The sequence below is a fragment of the Talpa occidentalis genome, unplaced genomic scaffold (assembly GCF_014898055.3).
Source record: "Talpa occidentalis isolate TD23 unplaced genomic scaffold, MPIMG_talOcc4v2.1 talOcc4.11, whole genome shotgun sequence".
NCBI classification, from domain to species: domain Eukaryota; kingdom Metazoa; phylum Chordata; class Mammalia; order Eulipotyphla; family Talpidae; genus Talpa; species Talpa occidentalis.
Window position 1 is genome coordinate 25,213,290 of NW_023601104.1, and position 19,044 is coordinate 25,232,333.

Here is a 19,044-nt window from a genome sequence, read left to right on the forward strand (position 1 = left end):
TCCAATAAATACATGTATTCCATGCTGTATTTATTGACTTTAGTATTTTAAAAGTTTGCTTAAGAAGATAACCCTTGAAACGGTAAAGTCCTGATACTAAGAATTAGATTTAAATCTCTGAATATTTCTTTTCTTTTTACAAAAATAACACTGATTAGGGCTTTTTTGTTATTTTTATATGGAAATTTTCATATATAAAAACAGAAGTGGGGCCTCCCTGGTGGTGCAGGTGGTTGAGCTCCGCACTGTAAAGCTGTCCACAGCCTTTGCATCATGGGTTTGATCCCGGCCGGCCGGCGAGGGTCCCACATGGCGAGCAGACCTCTCCTGTCTTGCCCACTGCTCCCCTGAGCAGTGTATTTCTTCAGTCTGCCTATTCTGTTCCCCGCTCTGTCTCCGGTGAATCCTCTCACCCTCCCGCGAATCTGGCCTGTACCCCGGTTCTTATATAAATAAATAAAAAAAAAAGAAAAGAATAATTTAAAAAAATAACAGAGGTGTACACCAAACTCCCACATATTCATACTCTTGCTTCAGTTTTTCACATTCTGCCATTCTTATTTCATCCATTTTTTTTTCCTGTAGAATTTCATTAACAATTTCTAGACATTGTTTTATATACTGCATATTTCCTATTAACTGGTAGTTGGCTCTAAAAGCTTGATTTGATTCAGATTCAGTTCAGCCACACTTCCCTTGGTGATGCTGTCTACTTTGTTGTATCACATATTAAAATTGATTAGAGGGATCAGATGGTATCAACCTGATCCTTTCATTATATAATTTGCCATTAACAACATATGTAATGTTTTTAGCAGCTTTTGATGATCTTACCTGGATTCATTTTATTATGGTTGCAAACTATTGACTTTCTAATTCTATCATTTTATTTACATTTATAACTTAAGTCCTGTAAGGAAAAAATTCTTTCTTCATCTGATTGGCTACTCTGAAATGTAGTGCCAGTGTAGTCCATACAGGAAATGCCAGATGAATGCTTCATTCTCCTTACCTTTTACTTCCATTTTTCAGAATGAATTGGTACTCTAGAAATATCCAAAGATGTTTTTCATTTTCAGGTATCTTGCATTCATGGGTTTTATCATAGTTGATGTGTTTCAATTTGTTGGAGTGATTTTATTCTTTTTGAGTCTCAAATACTTTCATCTTTGGTCAGGGGAAACAAACATCAAGTTGGGTCTATGTCCTTTTGATACTGGCCCCAATAGTCTTTGATAACTTTTTTACTATCTCATGTAACAGATGATTCTTTACACTTCCTGCCTCATACTTCAGAAATAATGATTTCCTTAAGTACTCCTGATTTTTTTTTTTATGTTGAGAAGTGATATTTAAGGTGCTCATTGTGCTCCGGGGTTATCCTTGCTTTTTGGCTTTTTTAATGGACAAAGTCAGAAATTATAGATTTTAGGAGAAGATAAATCATAAATTTCTAGGAATATTTTGAATTCTAGGATTAGGACTTTTATGTAAGCTTTTGTTTTATATTTATATCTCTATGCTTACATTAAAATTCTTGATTCTTCAGTATATTAATAGTATGACAGTTTTTTGCTTTATGGCATACTATAAATACTTATAAGTGAACTGCTTTCAAAATGAAAATGTAATTTTTACTGACAGTAATTCTAATGAATATGAGTATTTTTTTCGGTCATTTGTTTTTGCCCTTGGCCAGTTATCTGTGTTTTGCCATTAATAAAAGCATATTAAAAAAATTTAATTTTGCTTTTTAATTATATAAAGCATTACCTGTCTCCAAAGTCAAAACTTTCAAACAAGTTAGATTCACTGTGGTCTAGTTTTCTACCTCCCCGCTCCTCCCATCTCCCACATAGATAACCATTTCATTAGTTTTCTGTTTAGGTTTGTTATTCCAGTTTTTCTCTCTTCAAAAATATAAGCAAGTATGTATATGTAATCTCATCCTCCGTCCATTCTCTTACTCAAATGAGTCACTTTTTTCCCTTACTGTGCAATTATTAGGGTTAGAGAGATGTTAGAGGGAAATAAAAATACATGAGTTTCATTCTGTTCCTTTGATTTATCCATGCAATAGATGCAGACTTTTAGTTAGAGAATCTTCTTAAATTGTCCTGATTATTCTAAGTGAGTTTATAATCAATTTATTTATCTGAGAATGGGTGTGGTGGGAGACACATAATGATATTTTTATTAGAATTGTATTTGTAGGCTAAATTAGAGTGAACTGCCATCTTTAGGATTTGCGTTAGTCCCATTCCAGGTTTTGGCATGTTTTTTCATTTGTTGAAATCTATTTTTTGTATCATTCAAGGAATGTTATATAATTTTAAAAAATTGGTTTATTGAGGTATAGTATACCCACCATAAAATTCATTCAATTTAAATGTGCAATTCAATAAATTTTAGTGAATTTAGAGTTGTATAGCCATCACCACAATACATGTTTAGATCTCTGAAGATTGCTCCTGCTTTTTTGGTGTTGAAATATCTGTCCAACCTTCCTTCCCACCAAACTCTAATGTGTTATTTCCCCCATAGACTTATCTTTTTTAGACATGTCATATAAGTGAAATACAATATATGGACTTTTGTTCCTTGCATAATTTTTTTTTTTTACTTTTTATTTTATATATTTTTACATCATTTTCCATTTTTGCACAATGTATGCATTTTCATCTTGGTTATATTTCCCATACACTTCCCACCCCCCTCATTTTGACCCTAATCCCTCTCTCCCACTCCCCCATAGTGTGTCTCTCTGGTTTATAGTTGCTTGTTGATTTTGATTTTTACTTTATTATAATTAGTCTTTTTCCTGGTCCCTTTTTAGGTATTCTAAATTCCTGCTATGACCATCCAGTATTTTTCTTTTTCTTTCTGGCTTATTTTGCTGAGTATGATCCCTTCCAGCTCCATCCATGTTGCTGCAAATTGCATGAATTTATTTATTTTCTTACATCGTGGGTCATCTTGTAGTTATTGTTCCCCTTAGGTGTGGCATCCCACCAGTAATACACCTACGTACCACCACCCAGCTCCCGAGTCTCTTGATACCCTGCTCCTGTCACTCCCACTCCTCCTTTGCAAGACATAGATTGATGATCCACCCTGTGGGTCCTTTTCCTGGATGAGGACCTTGTCCTTATCCTGGATGAGGACCTGGGCTTCTGGACCTCAGCAGACCAGGAGCAGCTGTGAGGCAGGTAGCAAGGCAGAGTTTTTCAGAAACCTCTGGTAGGGCATACGTGTCACGTGGTTCTCCGGGTTCCTTGATTTTGGAGCTTCTTGCAGTATAGAAGACTGTCCCGTTTTGTCCAGGCTGATGCGGTCTCTGGGTTCCATGCCTCCTCATCCTATTTGTACCATCCATTCTGGTGACAGTCATGTGATGCTGCTTTTGAGTCTCATAATTCTGGCCTTGAGAGCCCTGCTTCTCACGAACGTCAGTGAAGTTCCCCGGTGGGGACAGACTGCAGGAGTTGGTTGCTGCAGGTCCTCTCGTCTCCATTCATGGTCTCCAGGCCTGCCTTGGGTCCCCAGTCACATCTCTGATGTTTTTCTCCCCCAGTTGGAAAAGGAGGAAGCCTGACTCTTGTTGCTCACATCTCTGGGCCAAGGGGTTAGTTCCTCAGGCCCCAGAGATAGTGTAGGTATTGCTCATGCACTAGGTCACCACACCAGCTCCTCTCATGGTCCTATCTCTTGTGAATCTGACCAAGCTCTGAGGTGTAGGCTAGAGGTTTAGGGGTGGGGTGGGTGAGAGGATTCACCAGAGACAGAGTGGAAGGTAGATTTACTGAAATACAGTGTTGAGGGGTGTTGAGGGAAGTAGTGGGCAACATAGGAGAGGTCTGTTGCACCATGTGGGTTACCTTCCTGGCCAGGGAGTAAACTCATGCCATAGTGGCTGGCGGTAGCTTGATAGTGCTGAGACTTAACATCTGTGCCACCAGGGAGGCCCCAGTTTCTGTATCTTGTATTATTTAGTTCTATTTTAGTGTTCCATTATGTGAATAATACCTCATTTTGTTTATCTACTTGTCAGTTGATGGATATTGAGTTGTTTTCAGTACTTGGCTGTTATGAATGATGCAGCTATGAATATTTGGTTACTAATCTGTGTCTGTATATATTCGTGTATGTGTGTGTGTGTGTGTGTGTGTGTGTGTGTGTGTTCATTTCTGTTAGATAGTCCAACAGGAGTCCAGAGAAGAGAGCTGCTATAATTTCAGTAACTTTGTGACCACAAAAGAGTGGAAGAGCCAAAAGCAACTGAGAGCAAAAAGATACTTTTGATAGTAACTAGCATCAACATGTTGAGTGTTTTTGTACTAATGCAGTTTATGTAATGAGTCTGAGCTTTGGAATTCGAATAAGGTTTGAATTCAAGAGTAGCAACTCTTTGGAATTACTGTATGCTTACAAGTGATAGAACTTCCTAAGTTTCAGTTTCTTGCTAGAGCTAGACATGTAGAATATTTACATGACACACAATATGTGCTTACAAATTGGAAGCGCTTCTTATGATTGGCATCATGCCAGACTTCAGGCACATCGGGACCAGGGTAATCAGTGATTACAGTGGCTGACAGTGCTTATAGCTGCTACCAAGAGAATCTAGGTTCCCATATCAGGGAATAGAAATGGACCTTGGGAAGTCATGAAGAACTCTGCCAGAGTTGTCACCATTGTTTCATTACCTACATTCTTTCCAGGCTCTTATTTGTTGTTTTTCTCATGATGTTTAAAAAGGTACAGACAGCATAGGTAATTTTTGAAAGAAAGTCATCTACAGTCCCTGCAGACTAATGTCTTAGCTGACTAAGCTTCTTATCCTTTAATATTTCTAAATGTAAAAAGACAACATAAAAAATAAAATTGGCCCAATAAAAAGTGACCTAGTCTCCTGAACCATAGAAAATTTTGTTATGGGTTAGCTTCTTAATTTTAGGACTATTTTCTTTAAATGTTTTAAGTAAGAGAATTTTAAAAAATTTCGTAGAGATAACATGAAATTGTGGATGTCAAAATCTTGCTTACTGTGACTATTATTTAGTTAATAATTCTGTTAAATTTGAGTTATGCCAGTAAAGGTGCTTTGGTAAGATATAGTGGTGATTAAAGAACTGAGTAAAAGTATTTAAGTGAGCTATTTATATTACTTTTACTTGCACAATCTGTATTTATAAAAAATTATACAAATAGAATTTTAATGCATTAGCAAAGCTATCTATGTATTATTTATCTTTGGAATTTTAAAATGTTACATTTATATTTGATTTTGCTTCACTATAAAAGGTGCTTAACTTTTTTATGGACTCTCAGAAATTGTATGGATACATTCATGGAGAGAAATCACAATAAAGTTCATATGTAGGAAATAACTTTTGTCCATGTGAATGGTAATGTCCACTTGGTGGTTTGAAATAAGGGAAATTTTAAAAACACATGGTGATTTTAATTTTAAAAATATATGATTTGGGGCCTCCCCGGTGGCCTCAGCGGCGCCGGTTCGATCCCCGGCTGCTCCCCGGCCACCGGAGGCGGGTCCCACATGGCGCGCAGACCTCTCCTGCCGCCCACTGCTCCCCTCAGCAGTGTACTTCGGTCCTTCTGCCTGCTCTGCTCCCCGCTCTGGCTCTGGTGAATCCTCTCACCCTCCCGCGCTTCTGACTGTACCCAGTGCTTGTATAAACAAAACAAACAAACAAACAAATAAATAAATAAAAACATGCCTCTATAAATAAAAATAAATAAATAAATAAATAAATAAATAAAATGGCTATCCTATCAAAAACAATAAAAAAAAAAATATGATTTGTACTCCTGCCTTAAGCTGCATCATATACACGATTCTGAGGCAAGAATTAGAAAAGCAATTTGGAAATTGAATATAGAATATTATTTTAAAAGTATGCAAGTGCTATTATTTCATATTCTCTATTTATAAGGTATATTTGTGCTGTTAAAAATCACTGTGTATAATCTTTAAGAATTAGATATTTCTTCAGAAATTTGCACATCCTATAACTTTTGTGTTCTGTTTTTCTATTTTCTAAAATTTCTAATGTTTTTCTATTTTCTATTTAATTTTTCTATCTAATTAATATAATAATTTGCAAATATTTCAAAATATAAACACAGTAGTGTGAAATATTAAAGCCAAAACTTATTTCTCAAAATCAGATCATCTTCCATTGCCTGTTATTTACCAGTGCCTGCTTTTTTCCTCTTGGAGTATTAGAGAGTATGTTATAGAGCTTTTTTTTTTTTTTAATATTTATGTATTTATTTATCTGCGTGTCATGTGGGACCCTCTCCGGTGGCCAGGGATTGAACCGACGCTAGAGACGCTGCAGGCAGCTTCGCAGCCCAGCGCTCAACCGCTGCGCCACCAGGGGAGGCCCTGTTATAGAGCTTTTTCATAGGGTTGTAATTCCTCCAGATACTGGCCAGCTTTTGACGTACTGCAGATGCTTGATGATAGAGAGATGTAGGAGAGATGAAATTCCAAGTTGCCAAGGGATGGCGCCTTGGGTGAGGGAATGTAGACTGCGTAAATTCCAGTGGCAAAGTTGAACCATTTGTTATGATAAGCAAGAGTTCAGTAAGAGTTGGATAAAAATGGACATACAATATCAATGGTATTTCCACATACTAGTAGAAATACGGTAAAAATACGGTGAAAAAGGAACTTATTTAAAGAATACAAATAATAAAGTGTTTAAAAGGGATCTTAATAGGAGTATATTTGGCCTCTATAAAGAAAATGATATAACCTTATAGAGTTTTATGTTTAACTCTACAGATTTTCTTGAAATGTAATAAAAATAACAAATTTATTCTTGTATGAAAAAAATGCATTTTGTAGAGATCCCAGGGCTTCATTAGGGTTGCTTAATGTAATGCTAGCCCAACTCTCAAAAATGATTTTAGAATCCTGAAAAATAATCAGAAGTATCTGAATCTACCACTAGGTATCAAAATTGACAACAAATAGTATCTGGTACAACTGTAGGTCCACATGCAAAAAAAGATGATTTAGGCCATTTGCCTCATATCAAACACAAATATTATCAAAATGAATCAGAGATTTAAATATAAGAGCTAAATTATAGAACTAGGAGAAACAGGGAAAAAAACCTCAGTGAATTTTGATTAGGCAGAGATTTCTTACATGTATCACCAAAAACAGGATCCATAAAAGAACTTGCTTAAATGGACTTCAAAACTACGGACTTTTAGATTTCAAGAGATACCATTAAGAAAATGGAAATAGATGCTACCTTCTGGGAGAAAATATTTAGAAATAATATGTCTGGGGCCTCCCTGGTGGCGCAGCGGTTGAGCGCTGGGTTGCGAAGCTGCCCGCGGCCTCTGTGGCGCCGGTTCGATCCCCGGCTGCTCCCCGGCCACCGGAGGAGGGTCCCACATGGCGAGCAGACCTCTCCTGCCGCCCGCTGCTCCCCTCAGCAGTGTACTTCGGTCCTTCTGCCTGCTCTGCTCCCCGCTCTGGCTCTGGTGAATTCTCTCACCCTCCTGCGCTTCTGACTGTACCCAGTGCTTGTATAAATAAATAAATAAATCTTTAAAAAAAAAAGAAATAATATGTCTGATAAATGACTTGTATTCTGAATATACAGTAGTCTACCCTTATCCACAGGGGATACTTCTTAAGACACCCCAGTGCCTTAAAAATGCCTGAAACCACAGGTAGCACCAAATACTATATATACAATGTTTTTTCCTATGCTTATATGCCTATGATAAAAGTTAGTATATAAATTAGGCACAGTAAAAGATGAACAACAGTAACTAACAATAAAGTAGAACAATTATAATAATATACTGAAATAAATGTATGTGAACGTGACCTGTCTTAAAATATCTTAGTGTACGTTTTATTGCTGGACTGCCATTGACTAAAACTGTGGGTGTCAGTAGGGGACTACTCTATAAAGAACTGTGACTCCACCTGGTAGTTGATTTACTCCTTCCAACTTATTTTGCTTATCATTATCCCTTCCAAATCCATCCATGTTGCTGTGAATGGCAACAGTGTATTTTTTATTTTTATTTTTTTTTAAGACTTATTTTTATTTATTCATTTATTCATTTATTTATTTATACAAGCAGTGGGTACAGTCAGAAGCGCAGGAGGGTGAGAGAATTCACCAGAGCCAGAGCGGGGAGTAGAGCAGGCAGAAGGACCGAAGTACACTGCTGAGGGGAGCAGCGGGCGGCAGGAGAGGTCTGCGCGCCATGTGGGACCCTCCTCCAGTGGCCGGGGAGCAGCTGGGGATCGAACCGGCGCTGCAGAGGCTGCGGGAAGCTTCGTAACCCAGCGCTCAACCCCTGCGCCCCCGGGGAGGCCCAACAGTGTATTTTTTAAAATTTATTTTTAATTGTAATATTTGGATACCCTCATCAGGTAATATTTGGATACCCTCATCAGGTATTACCACTGTAGTGCACCCACCACCAATTTATTCATCCCTAGTTCACTGTCCTAGTCCATTGTGCTTTCTTCCCTCTTTGTTCTTACCCCTCCCCGTACACCTTCCTCATTGATGTTTCAGTTCTATAATCAGCTGTCAAGGGTTAGTTTTTAAGCTAGTCTTTATTTTACTTTATATTCAGCGGGGAGAGGCAGAAGGAGAGGGACAAGAACAAAAAAGGGGGAGCACAAGACTGTATGATGGTATACTATGGGTTCTTTGGTGGCGGGTGCATGAGGCAATAATGCTTGAAGGGAGGGATCCTGCCCTTCTATAATGGAAACAATGATGTACACCAATATTAACTCAATAAATTTTTTTTTTTTTAAAGAGAAAAAAATCACTTGAAAAAAACAGTGAACTCTAATACTCAGCTATTATGCAAAGTCCAAGTTAAGCATGGACAAAAGATTTGAATAGAAATTTCATCCATGTAGCTAATAAGCACGTGAAGAAATGCTGAATGTGATTAGTTGTTACAGAAATGAAAATCAAAGCCGTTCAATAAAAGTTCTGATGATAGCAAGTCATTCATTGAGGAACAGGTATTTAGTCTATTTATAATGTTATCTAAAGCATAAAAAAGAATTAGTTCTAGGGCCTCCCCGGTGGCGCAGCGGTTGAGCGCTGGGTTGCGAAGCTGCCCGCGGCCTCTGCGGCGCCAGTTCGATCCCCGGCTGCTCCCCGGCCACCGGAGGAGGGTCCCACATGGCGCGCAGACCTCCCCTGCCGCCCGCTGCTCCCCTCAGCAGTGTACTTCGGTCCTTCTGCCTGCTCTGCTCCCCGCTCTGGCTCTGGTGAATTCTCTCACCCTCCCGTGCTTCTGACTGTACCCAGTGCATGTGTAAACAGAACAAACAAATAAATAAATAAATAAACATGCCTCTAATAAAAAAAAAAAAAAAAAAAAGAATTAGTTCTAGATGAAGTAAATAATTACAGAAACACCTTGAACCTAATATGTGTATCCATTGTTCAAATAAAGACACACTTTTCAAATTTAGAATGACATAGAAAAGAATATGAGCCCAAAAAAAATGAGTTTTTAGAGCAGAGAACTAAAAAGTTACTGTGTGTTTTCTCAAAAGAATACCTTATCATGCAAATAAAAACAACTTGGGGGAAAATGTACAGCAAATGTAATTTCTTTATTTTAGATTTTAAAAATTAATATTTTATGAAATATAAATATCTTTTTTTTTTAGTCTTTTTATTTATTTATTATTTATTATTTATTTATGCAAGCACTGGGTACAGTCAGAAGCGCGGGAGGGTGAGAGAATCCACCAGAGCCAGAGCGGGGAGCAGAGCAGGCAGAAGGACCGAAGTACACTGCTGAGGGGAGCAGCGGGCGGCAGGAGAGGTCTGCGCGCCATGTGGGACCCTCCTCCGGTGGCCGGGGAGCAGCTGGGGATCGAACCGGCGCTGCAGAGGCTGCGGGCAGCTTCGCAACCCAGCGCTCAACCGCTGCGCCACCGGGGAGGCCCTGAAATATAAATATCTTATATAAGATCTTAAATTAATACCTTTACATAGTACAGGTTAATATCTATATAATATCATGCAAATTCATATTCAAACTACTAAATGTTTGTAAGGAACAAACAAAAGAGGAAACATTCAACTGCAGATTAAGAGAGTAAGTACTGTTTTTACTGTGTTTATTCTGTTTTTAAATTTTGACAGATTTTAGCTTTGTAGTTAATTTCATAGTCTTCAAAGTCAAAATAAAAATTTTCTTCTTATCAACTAGTTGACAGGCAGATGCTCTTAAATTTTTTTTTTCTTTTTTGATTCTAGGAAGTATTGATGAAGATGTTGTGGTGATAGAAGCTTCTTCCACTCCACAGGTCACTGCCAATGAAGAAATTAATGTTACCTCAACTGACAGTGAAGTGGAGATTGTAACAGTTGGAGAAAGCTTTAGGTAAGATTTTAATTCCTATTTGTATATTTGAAGTTTTAAATACAAGTATTTTAATATATTTGCATGCTACAGATACTGTTTTTTTGCCTTTTTTTTTTTTCCGAGCCCTAGTTTGAGTATGCGTATAACAGATTGGTGGTTTTTCCCAAACCAGGCCATTTTAGTCTCACCTGGGAAGATTTAAATAAAGATGTGTTGTTGTCTGACATTATCCCAAACCAACTTGAACCAGAATCTTAGGGGTCAGTATTTTTTAAACACCTGGAATATATTGTGAGCGTTAAGAGTTAGATAAATAGTAATTTTACTTAATGTTTTACAAAATAGAGTTTATGATTCAGAGTTCATGAATGCCTTTGAAATTAAGATGTAATAGGGCCTCCCTGGTGGCTCAGGGGGGTAAAGTACTGCACTAAGAAGCAATCTGCAGCTGCTACAGCACTATCTCCGGCCTGCCAGAGAGAAACCCACACAGCGAGGCACACTTCTCCTGTTGCACCCGCTGCTCCCTTCAGCAGTATTTCGTCGGTCTGCCTGTTCTCTTCCTACTCTGTCTCTGGTGAATCCTCTCACCGCCCCTGCATCTCTGGCCTGCACCCCAGCTGTTGTATGCATAAATAAATAAATCTTTAAAAAAAAAAAGAAATTAAGATGTGAATAATACGTAAATATTGCGGATGGCGCTAACATTAGAAGTGGAAAAAGATATTAAAGAGTGTTAATTTTGAAATAGTTCTTTCTGTTACAATCTACTTGTTTGAAGATGTTATTGATACCAGCCAAGTTTGTGCTATTATGTTAGAGCAACTAGTATAAAATATACTTTGGAATTGTTTTTGTTGTTCACTCAGTGACTTCACCTAAGCCCTGTACTAATAAGTAAAATTTAAAAAATCCTCATTTGTTTTAATAAATAGCTGGAAATGACACACCCTCTTGAGAATCACTTTAACCAAAAAGAAAGAAAAAACCCTAATGCTGTATTTACCTTGTGCTTTAGATGAATACAAAATTGTAAGAGAAGCCGTAAAGTATTGCTGTTTATTTTGATACACCAAAATAATCTATAGGTGGATCTTAATTTATGTGTCAGAATGATGTTTGAAATGTGTTTTTTCTTACATTTAATTTACTTTGTTACTGTTAAAAAACAAAAGACACTTACTTTGGAAGCATGTTACTTGCTACTTTCTTAGTGGAATGCTAATTTTGATGGCATGGAAGAGAGCACACCATAAGATATGCGTGTTTATTTTCATTTTTAAGTGATTTTCATAGACTCTGAGGAGAACTGATCCTCTACCATATGTACCACAGTTATCCCGTGACTGCATAGTGTTTGGTACAGCGCTGACTCAGTTTTTTATGAACTGCAAAGTTGCTGAAATTAAAGGTCTTTTTTATGTGTGTGTGTGTGTGTGTGTGTGTGGGGAGAGAACTGAAGATATTTCTTGTCATAAACCTGCTCAGTGGTCAAGCAGATACATTATCATAGTAATAGACAGTGATATTGAGAAAGACATAGTGCTCATGACCCATGTTTATTTTCCTCATTGTTAGCTGGGATATTAGCTTTATCACCCCTTAGCTGACTCTTGGTCCTTCTTTTTTTTTTTTTTAGATTTATTTATTCATACAAGCACTGGGTACTTTTTTTTTTTTTTCTTTTTAGATTTATTTATTTATTCATACAAGCACTGGGTACAGTGAGAAGTGCGGGAGGGTGAGAGAATTGACCAGAACCAGAGTGGGGAACAGAACAGGCAGAGTGGCGAAATACACTGCTGAGGGGAGCAGCAGGCACGGCAGGAGAGGTCTGCGAGCCATGTAGGACCCATGCCAGTGGCTGGGGATCGAACCGGTGCTGCAGAGGCTGCGGGCAGCCTCGCAGCCAAGCGCTCAACTGCTGGGCCACCAGGGGAGGCCCTGTTGGTCCTTCTTATTTTAGAGAGAATGTATCTGTGTTTCTAATTATTTTGTGTTGGGGTTTGAAAGTTGCCACTAATCATAGAGTCTCTTATAGCCTCCATAAAACTGTTTTTCATACATCAAATTTTATGCTGATTCTCCATTCAGCACGATATTTGGAGTTAGGACATCCAATGAGGCTTTTAAAACAAAAATACTACAAAGTGGACTTGAAACTTTCTGCGGCATCCCAGAAAAAATGGACTACTCAGTCTCATCACAGATTCTTGGTTTCTCAAGAGGTTTTTTTTTTTTTTTTTTTTTAATTTTTTAAGATTGATTTATTTATTTATACAAGCACTGGGTACAGTCAGAAGCCCGGGAGGGTGAGAGAATTCACCAGAGCCAGATTGGGGAGCAGAACAGGCAGACCGACAAAACACACTGCTGAGGGGAGCAGCCGGCACAGCAGGAGAGGTCTGTGGGCCATGTGCGACCCTCGCCCGCTGGCCGGGGATAGAACTGACGCTGCAGAGGCTGTGGGCAGCTTCATAGCCGAGCGTTCAATCGCTGTGCTACCGGGGAGGCCCTTTATTTTATTTTTTTATTATTTTTTTTTTAATTTTTTACTGCTTTTTTTTTTTTTTTTTTAAGATTTATTTATTTATTTATACAAGCATTGGGTACAGTCAGAAGCGCGGGCGGGTGAGAGGATTCACCAGAGCCAGAGCGGGGAACAGAACAGGCAGACCGACGAAGTACACTGCTGAGGGGAGCAGCGGGCGAGGCAGGAGAGGTCTGCGCGCCATGTGGGACCCTCGCCAGTGGCCGGGGATTGAATCGGCGTTGCAGAGGCTGCAGGCAGCTTCGCAACCCAGTGCTCAACCGCTGCGCCACCAGGGAGGCCCTATTTTATTTTTTAAAGATTTATTATTTATGCATGCAAGAACTAGGGTACAGGCCAGAGGTGCAGACAGGTGAGAGGATTCACCAGAGACAGCAGGGAGCAGAACAGGCAGTTTTACCAAAATACACTGCTGAGGGGAAGCAGCGGGCGAGACAGGAGAGTTCTGCTGTGCCGTGTGGGCCAGCCTCCCTGACTGGGGACTGAACTCATGCTGCAGTGGCTGCCACAGCTTCATAGTGAGGCTTAACCCCTTGTGCCACCAGGGAGGCCCTCAAGAGTTTTAAATGGTGATCCATTTTTTCATCTAAAACCTTTTCATCATGAGACATTTGTTTACTGTTGTGTACCTTTACTATCATGCCTCAATCTATATAATTGTTGCTGTCCTTTTTTTCCTGTCTCAGGAATTATATTCCTTTTACTTAAGGATTTCATTTTTGAATTTGAACTTCTTTTTAAACTCAGACTCTATACTTGCTGAGGCCATTTTTAGCTCAGTTTGACCTTTGATGTCCTTTTCAGAGTAGTCAAGCTTACACCTCTGATGACTGCGTATTAATGGTTCTGGCTCACCCTCTCCATATATGGTGATTATAAGCTTAAAAGAAGTTTTGCATTAATTTTGGTCAGGAATAAAACATTGTAAAGATCTACCTTTCTACCTGGAGTTGTGGGACTACATATTCTGTATATTATTCCTCTGTACCTTCAGTCCAGATCATTACAGTGAAATTTTTTAAAAGACATAACCTGTAATTTAGAACAATACAAAGCCATACACATAAATTTAAAAGAAGATAAAAGTGTTAGGTGTTGAGGGTTTGTGGTTACATGCTTTAAAAGCATAATGCAGCTCAAATACTGATGTTTCTTTTTTTTAAGATTTATTTATTCATATAAGAGCTGGGGTACAGGCCAGAGGTGTGGGGGGTGAGAGGATTCACTAGAGACGGAGTGGGGAACAGAACAGGCAGATTGCTGCTGAGGGGGAGCTTTGGGTGAGACAGGAGAGATCTTCTGTGCCATGTGCGTTGCTCTCTGGCCAGCCGGCCAGGAATCAAACTCGTGCTGCAGAGGCTGCAGACAACTTCCTAGGTTGTGTCTTAACCCCTTGTACTACCATGGAGGCCACAAATATTGATGTTTCTTAAGACTTCAAAACTAGTAAACTAACTGCAACTATCCTTATCTCTCCTGATCCTGGGAAATCTATCTGGTATCTTGACCTCTTTTCAGTCAGTACCACGAACTTAGCTTATTTAGGATTGCCAAAGTATGTTTTGTAAATCCGTCTGGATTAACTACACAAGATGATGTGGACATGGTTTAGGATGCTGATATGTTTATTACTGTACATATGATGAATAATTTTAGTTATTAATTTTAGTTATTAGCAGAAAATGTACATAATTGAGTATATAACCCAAATAAATATCAAAACAACCATTGAAAATCAAGTAGTGGTCTTAAAACAGGAATTCTATATTTTATACCAATGAATTGTCTAACATAATTTCTCATATTCTTAGGTCATTTGATTGGTGAATATTTGCTAAGCATTTCATTCAGCATAAGTTTATTGAGTGCCAGATATTGACTAGCCATAATTTTAAGTTCAATTACCAATATTTTTTTGGAGAAGTCTTGAGAAGAACATCACAACTTATTTTATAAGAAAAGCTTATGATCTCTTGGGTAACTAAATATTTTGTTTGTTTTTTATATTTACTAGTTTAATATTGATGTCATTTAAGGTCTCGTTCAACCCTTGGACACTCCAGATCTCATTGGAGCCAAGGTTCAAGTTCTCATACTAGTAGGCCACAGGAGCCACGGAACCGCAGTAGGATTTCTACTGTCATACAGCCCTTAAGGCAGAATGCAGCAGAAGTTGTGGACCTTACTGTTGATGAAGATGGTAAGTTGGAGTAGTAGCAGTGTACAATATGAAGAGAATTTGATAAAATGTATTGTCTTAATATATGAGAAGCTTCTATTATTGGTTAATGATAATCTGTTATTAAATTGCAGGGAAGTTGTCATATTTCCTAATGTTATTTTTCAACTAATGTAACAACTTTGGTTTATAAATTGTGCTTAACATTTTAATCTTTTTCGTTGTTTCATTACTTGGTAATTATTTACTTAGGAAAAAATATTTTTATAAGTGGTAGCTTGATTTATCTTTCCTATTGCTTCAATATATATTATTGTCATACTTTAACCTTGCTTTATAGAAGCAGCACTTTTAAGTACAGACAATAAAAAAGCAATGTAACTGAATTTAAATGGTTAGTACTGGTTATAAGTTATGTTATCATTTAATATAATATTGCCGCTACCATCTGAGCTGCTAATAAGCATTACTATTTTGTTTTGACTTACAGTCGTGCCAGGGTAACGGAGAAAACAAAGCTAGAGTTGGGAAATAGAGGTTAGAGAAAGTGGTTAGTATGTGAAAAAAAGAGGTTAGAATGTAAAATACTTATTGGTATTTGCAAAGAAATAGAGGTTCCTCTCTCCCTTTTTTATATGTATGCAATTATGTTTTTTTAAGCATCAAAAGTCTTAAACAGACCAACAGGTACTATTTCTGTTTTAGGAATTTCAGGCCAGCACACTGCATTGTATAGAACAGTTTTCCTCTTGTTCCCTGTCACATTAAGATGGAATTGTTTCTGTTACGTTAAATGTAATTGTTTTCAGATGTAATTGTTTATTTGGGCAGGTTTATTTTCATTACTCTCATTTTTTCAACCATTTTATAGTCAGCTAATAATCATTTTAGAAGCAGAGTCTAAAATATTAATCATTTCATGCTTGAAATTTGTTACTTTCTACTACTATATTAAAAAGCATTGATGAATATTAATATTTGTAAAAATATGTGGTTTTGGGAAGCATACAAAAAGACATGAAAAATATTGTAAAACATATTTGAAATGTTTATTAAGTGAATGTCACAGGTAAAGCTTTCTATTTATGATCTCAGGTCATCCTATTTTAAATTCTATCACTTTCTCTAACCTCTGTATTCCAACTCTGGCTTTATTTTCTCAGTTACCCTTCATAACACTTAATTGAAGAAAGATTCTGTACTTTCTTACTTCTGCAGATGAGGAAAGTGGTTAAATAATCTATCCATGATCAGGTTATTAGTAAAATCATAATTGCTATCCACACAATCTGACTCTAGAATGTATACTGTACCAAAGAACAATTTGTAGTAATGTTCTGACATTGGCTATGTGTATGAATATAGCAGAGGGGCAAGGGACTTTTACTTTGTAATAGAAAACTTACGTAATTATGACCCCCAAAACTATATTAATCACCTGAATTATTGGGATATGCATATGCATGTGAATTTTTTAAAGTCATATTTTAGTAATTTGTCATTTTACTGTTGCAGTTTATCTTTGTGAAAAGTTTTTTTTTAACTGTGTTAGAGAAGCTACAGAGAGTTTTTAGTCTCTACTTATTACTTTATATTTTTAAAGTTTGCTTCAATAACTATAGTAAAAATGTTAGCTTTGATTAAAATATAACCTGTTACCTAATTTGTTTTGAAAAGCTAAATAAACATTTTGTATTTTGTAGAACCTACTGTAGTACCAACCACTTCTGCAAGAATGGAATCACAAACCACAAGCGCTTCCATTAACAATTCAAATCCATCTACCTCTGAGCAGGCCTCTGATACTGCTTCAACTGTCACTAGTAGCCAACCCTCCACAGTGTCAGAGACTTCAGCTACTCTTACAAGCAATAGTATGACTGGTACTTCTATAGGAGGTATGTTTTTTTTAAAAAAGGCAGGGGGAGGGACTCTTTGTCACTACCTTTGTTAGGAAAGGTATAGTTTTTATGATTTTAGCTGAAATAGTAAGGGTGTAGTCTTACAATAAAGATGATATGGGAGCAAAGAAGTCTCTAGTAGAATTAGTCTGTGATTTCGTGATGAGTTTGATTTCAGATGATTGAATTATGTTTCATGAGTTTGTATGTTACCAAAGTAGCATAACTCAGATGAGAGATTGGGAAAATTAAATCGCTGACACCAAAAATAGGAGCAACAACAACAAAAATAGGTATATTGGACTTCATCAAAATTTAAGACTTGTACACCCAAAAAATTACAAGAAAGTGAAAAAACCTACAGAATGTGAGAGAAATATTCAAATTCATGTTTGATAAGGATATAGTATCTTGAATATATAAAATGCTTTCACAACTTAAGAATAAAAAGAGAAACAACCCAATTTAAAAAGTGGGCAAAGTATTTGTAGAGCTACTTTTCTGAAGATGATATGCAAATGACCAAGTAGCACATGAAAACATCATTAGTTATAAAGGAAATACAAATTAAAACTACAGTGAAATGACCACTTTATACCCACCAGATGTCCATAATTAAAAAACAAAAATGAAAACCAGAAGACCAAAGAATAGGAAAAAGAAAATAGCCAATGTTGACAGGGTGTTGAAAAATTGGAACCCTTATGAATTTGGGGGAATTCTGTAAAATGGTACAGCTGATGTGGAAAATACTAGCAGTTCCTTAAAAAGTTAAATACAACATCATTGTTCCTTAAAATGTTAAACACAGTTACCATATAAATCAGCAATTTCTCTCTAAGATATGTACCCAAAAGAATTGAAAACAGGAATGGGAATTGTAAAATGCTTGATGATACCCATTTTCTCAGTTTTGTTTTGTTGTTCTCTTGGTGTAGTAACTATGAAACCATTGCATAACCCAAGATCTTTTAAGCTTAATTCCTATGTTTTCCTTTAGGAATTTTATAGTTTTATGTCTCAGATTATTTCTTATGTTTTGGTGAGCAATAATACTTCAGCTTCTTTTTCCTGTCAACTATTCAACTGCATCAAACTAGCCATCTTTCTTTCCTGGAAATGGAACACAGATAGGAACTTGCTGTTTATTAACAGAGATATCATAGACCTGAAGCTTGTAGTTCAACTCTGTGACCATTATTAAGGAAACCACTTGAGAGTTCCTATCTTTTTTTTTTTTTTTTCGCTTTTAATAGTCTCTCATTTAACCCTTATAACTGGATCATATTATTATTATTAATATTGTTGTTGTTACTATAATTGGAAAACTGATTATTATTGGTTTAGGTCTCCCGTCCCTGGAAAATATAAGGCAGTATCCAAGGAAATTTTCCATTTTAAATGCTACATTCTTTGGAAAAAATGTAGGCAGAAATGAAATGATCTGATTTTTATTTAATTGAGCACATATTCCTTTGTCAATATATCATGTGTTTTATACTATATATATTATTTAATCCTTAAGAACTTTATTGATGTTGATATTACTCTTCCCCTTTCAGAAATGAAGAATTCTGGAACACTAATTACTTTCAAGATCAATAAGAATCTTTGAGGCAAAGATTTGAACTCTTATTCACTCCTCTCTCCTGCTAGCTTTATATATCCATATGCTTATCTATAGATTTTATACAGCACAGTTCCAACTTTATTTCAAGACACGCCAAAGCTTTTATTTATTTATTTAAGACCCTTGTTTACTCAGCGTTCAAATTTATTTTAGGTAGCAATTTCACCGATTGATTGGCCTTTTTATGATATGGTTCTATATTGATGACCACCTTTGGTATATACCTTGTGTTGCATTTCTTTAGAGTAGGAAAACCTTGATCCAGGCCAGATTGTTCCCTGAATAGACCTGATAGAAACATGTAGCAGATGAAATTTGGGACACTCACTTCTGGTGGCTTCATTTCCTTCCAAGACACTATAGAATATAA

General features: G+C 36.9%; 1 protein-coding gene across 9 annotated transcripts in view; it reads left to right on the top strand.

Annotated features, from left to right (window-relative positions):
* The window catches only part of RNF111 (ring finger protein 111), an 84,102-nt gene that overhangs the window by 36,304 nt on the left and 28,754 nt on the right, over window positions 1–19,044 (top strand). For all 9 annotated transcript variants that reach the window (XM_037502584.2, XM_037502583.2, XM_054701901.1 and 6 more), the window contains 3 exons: window positions 10,305–10,431; window positions 15,001–15,164; window positions 16,847–17,041. In XM_037502584.2, the coding sequence (XP_037358481.1) occupies window positions 10,305–10,431; window positions 15,001–15,164; window positions 16,847–17,041 (486 nt within the window). The remainder of the gene's footprint in view (window positions 1–10,304; window positions 10,432–15,000; window positions 15,165–16,846; window positions 17,042–19,044) is intronic.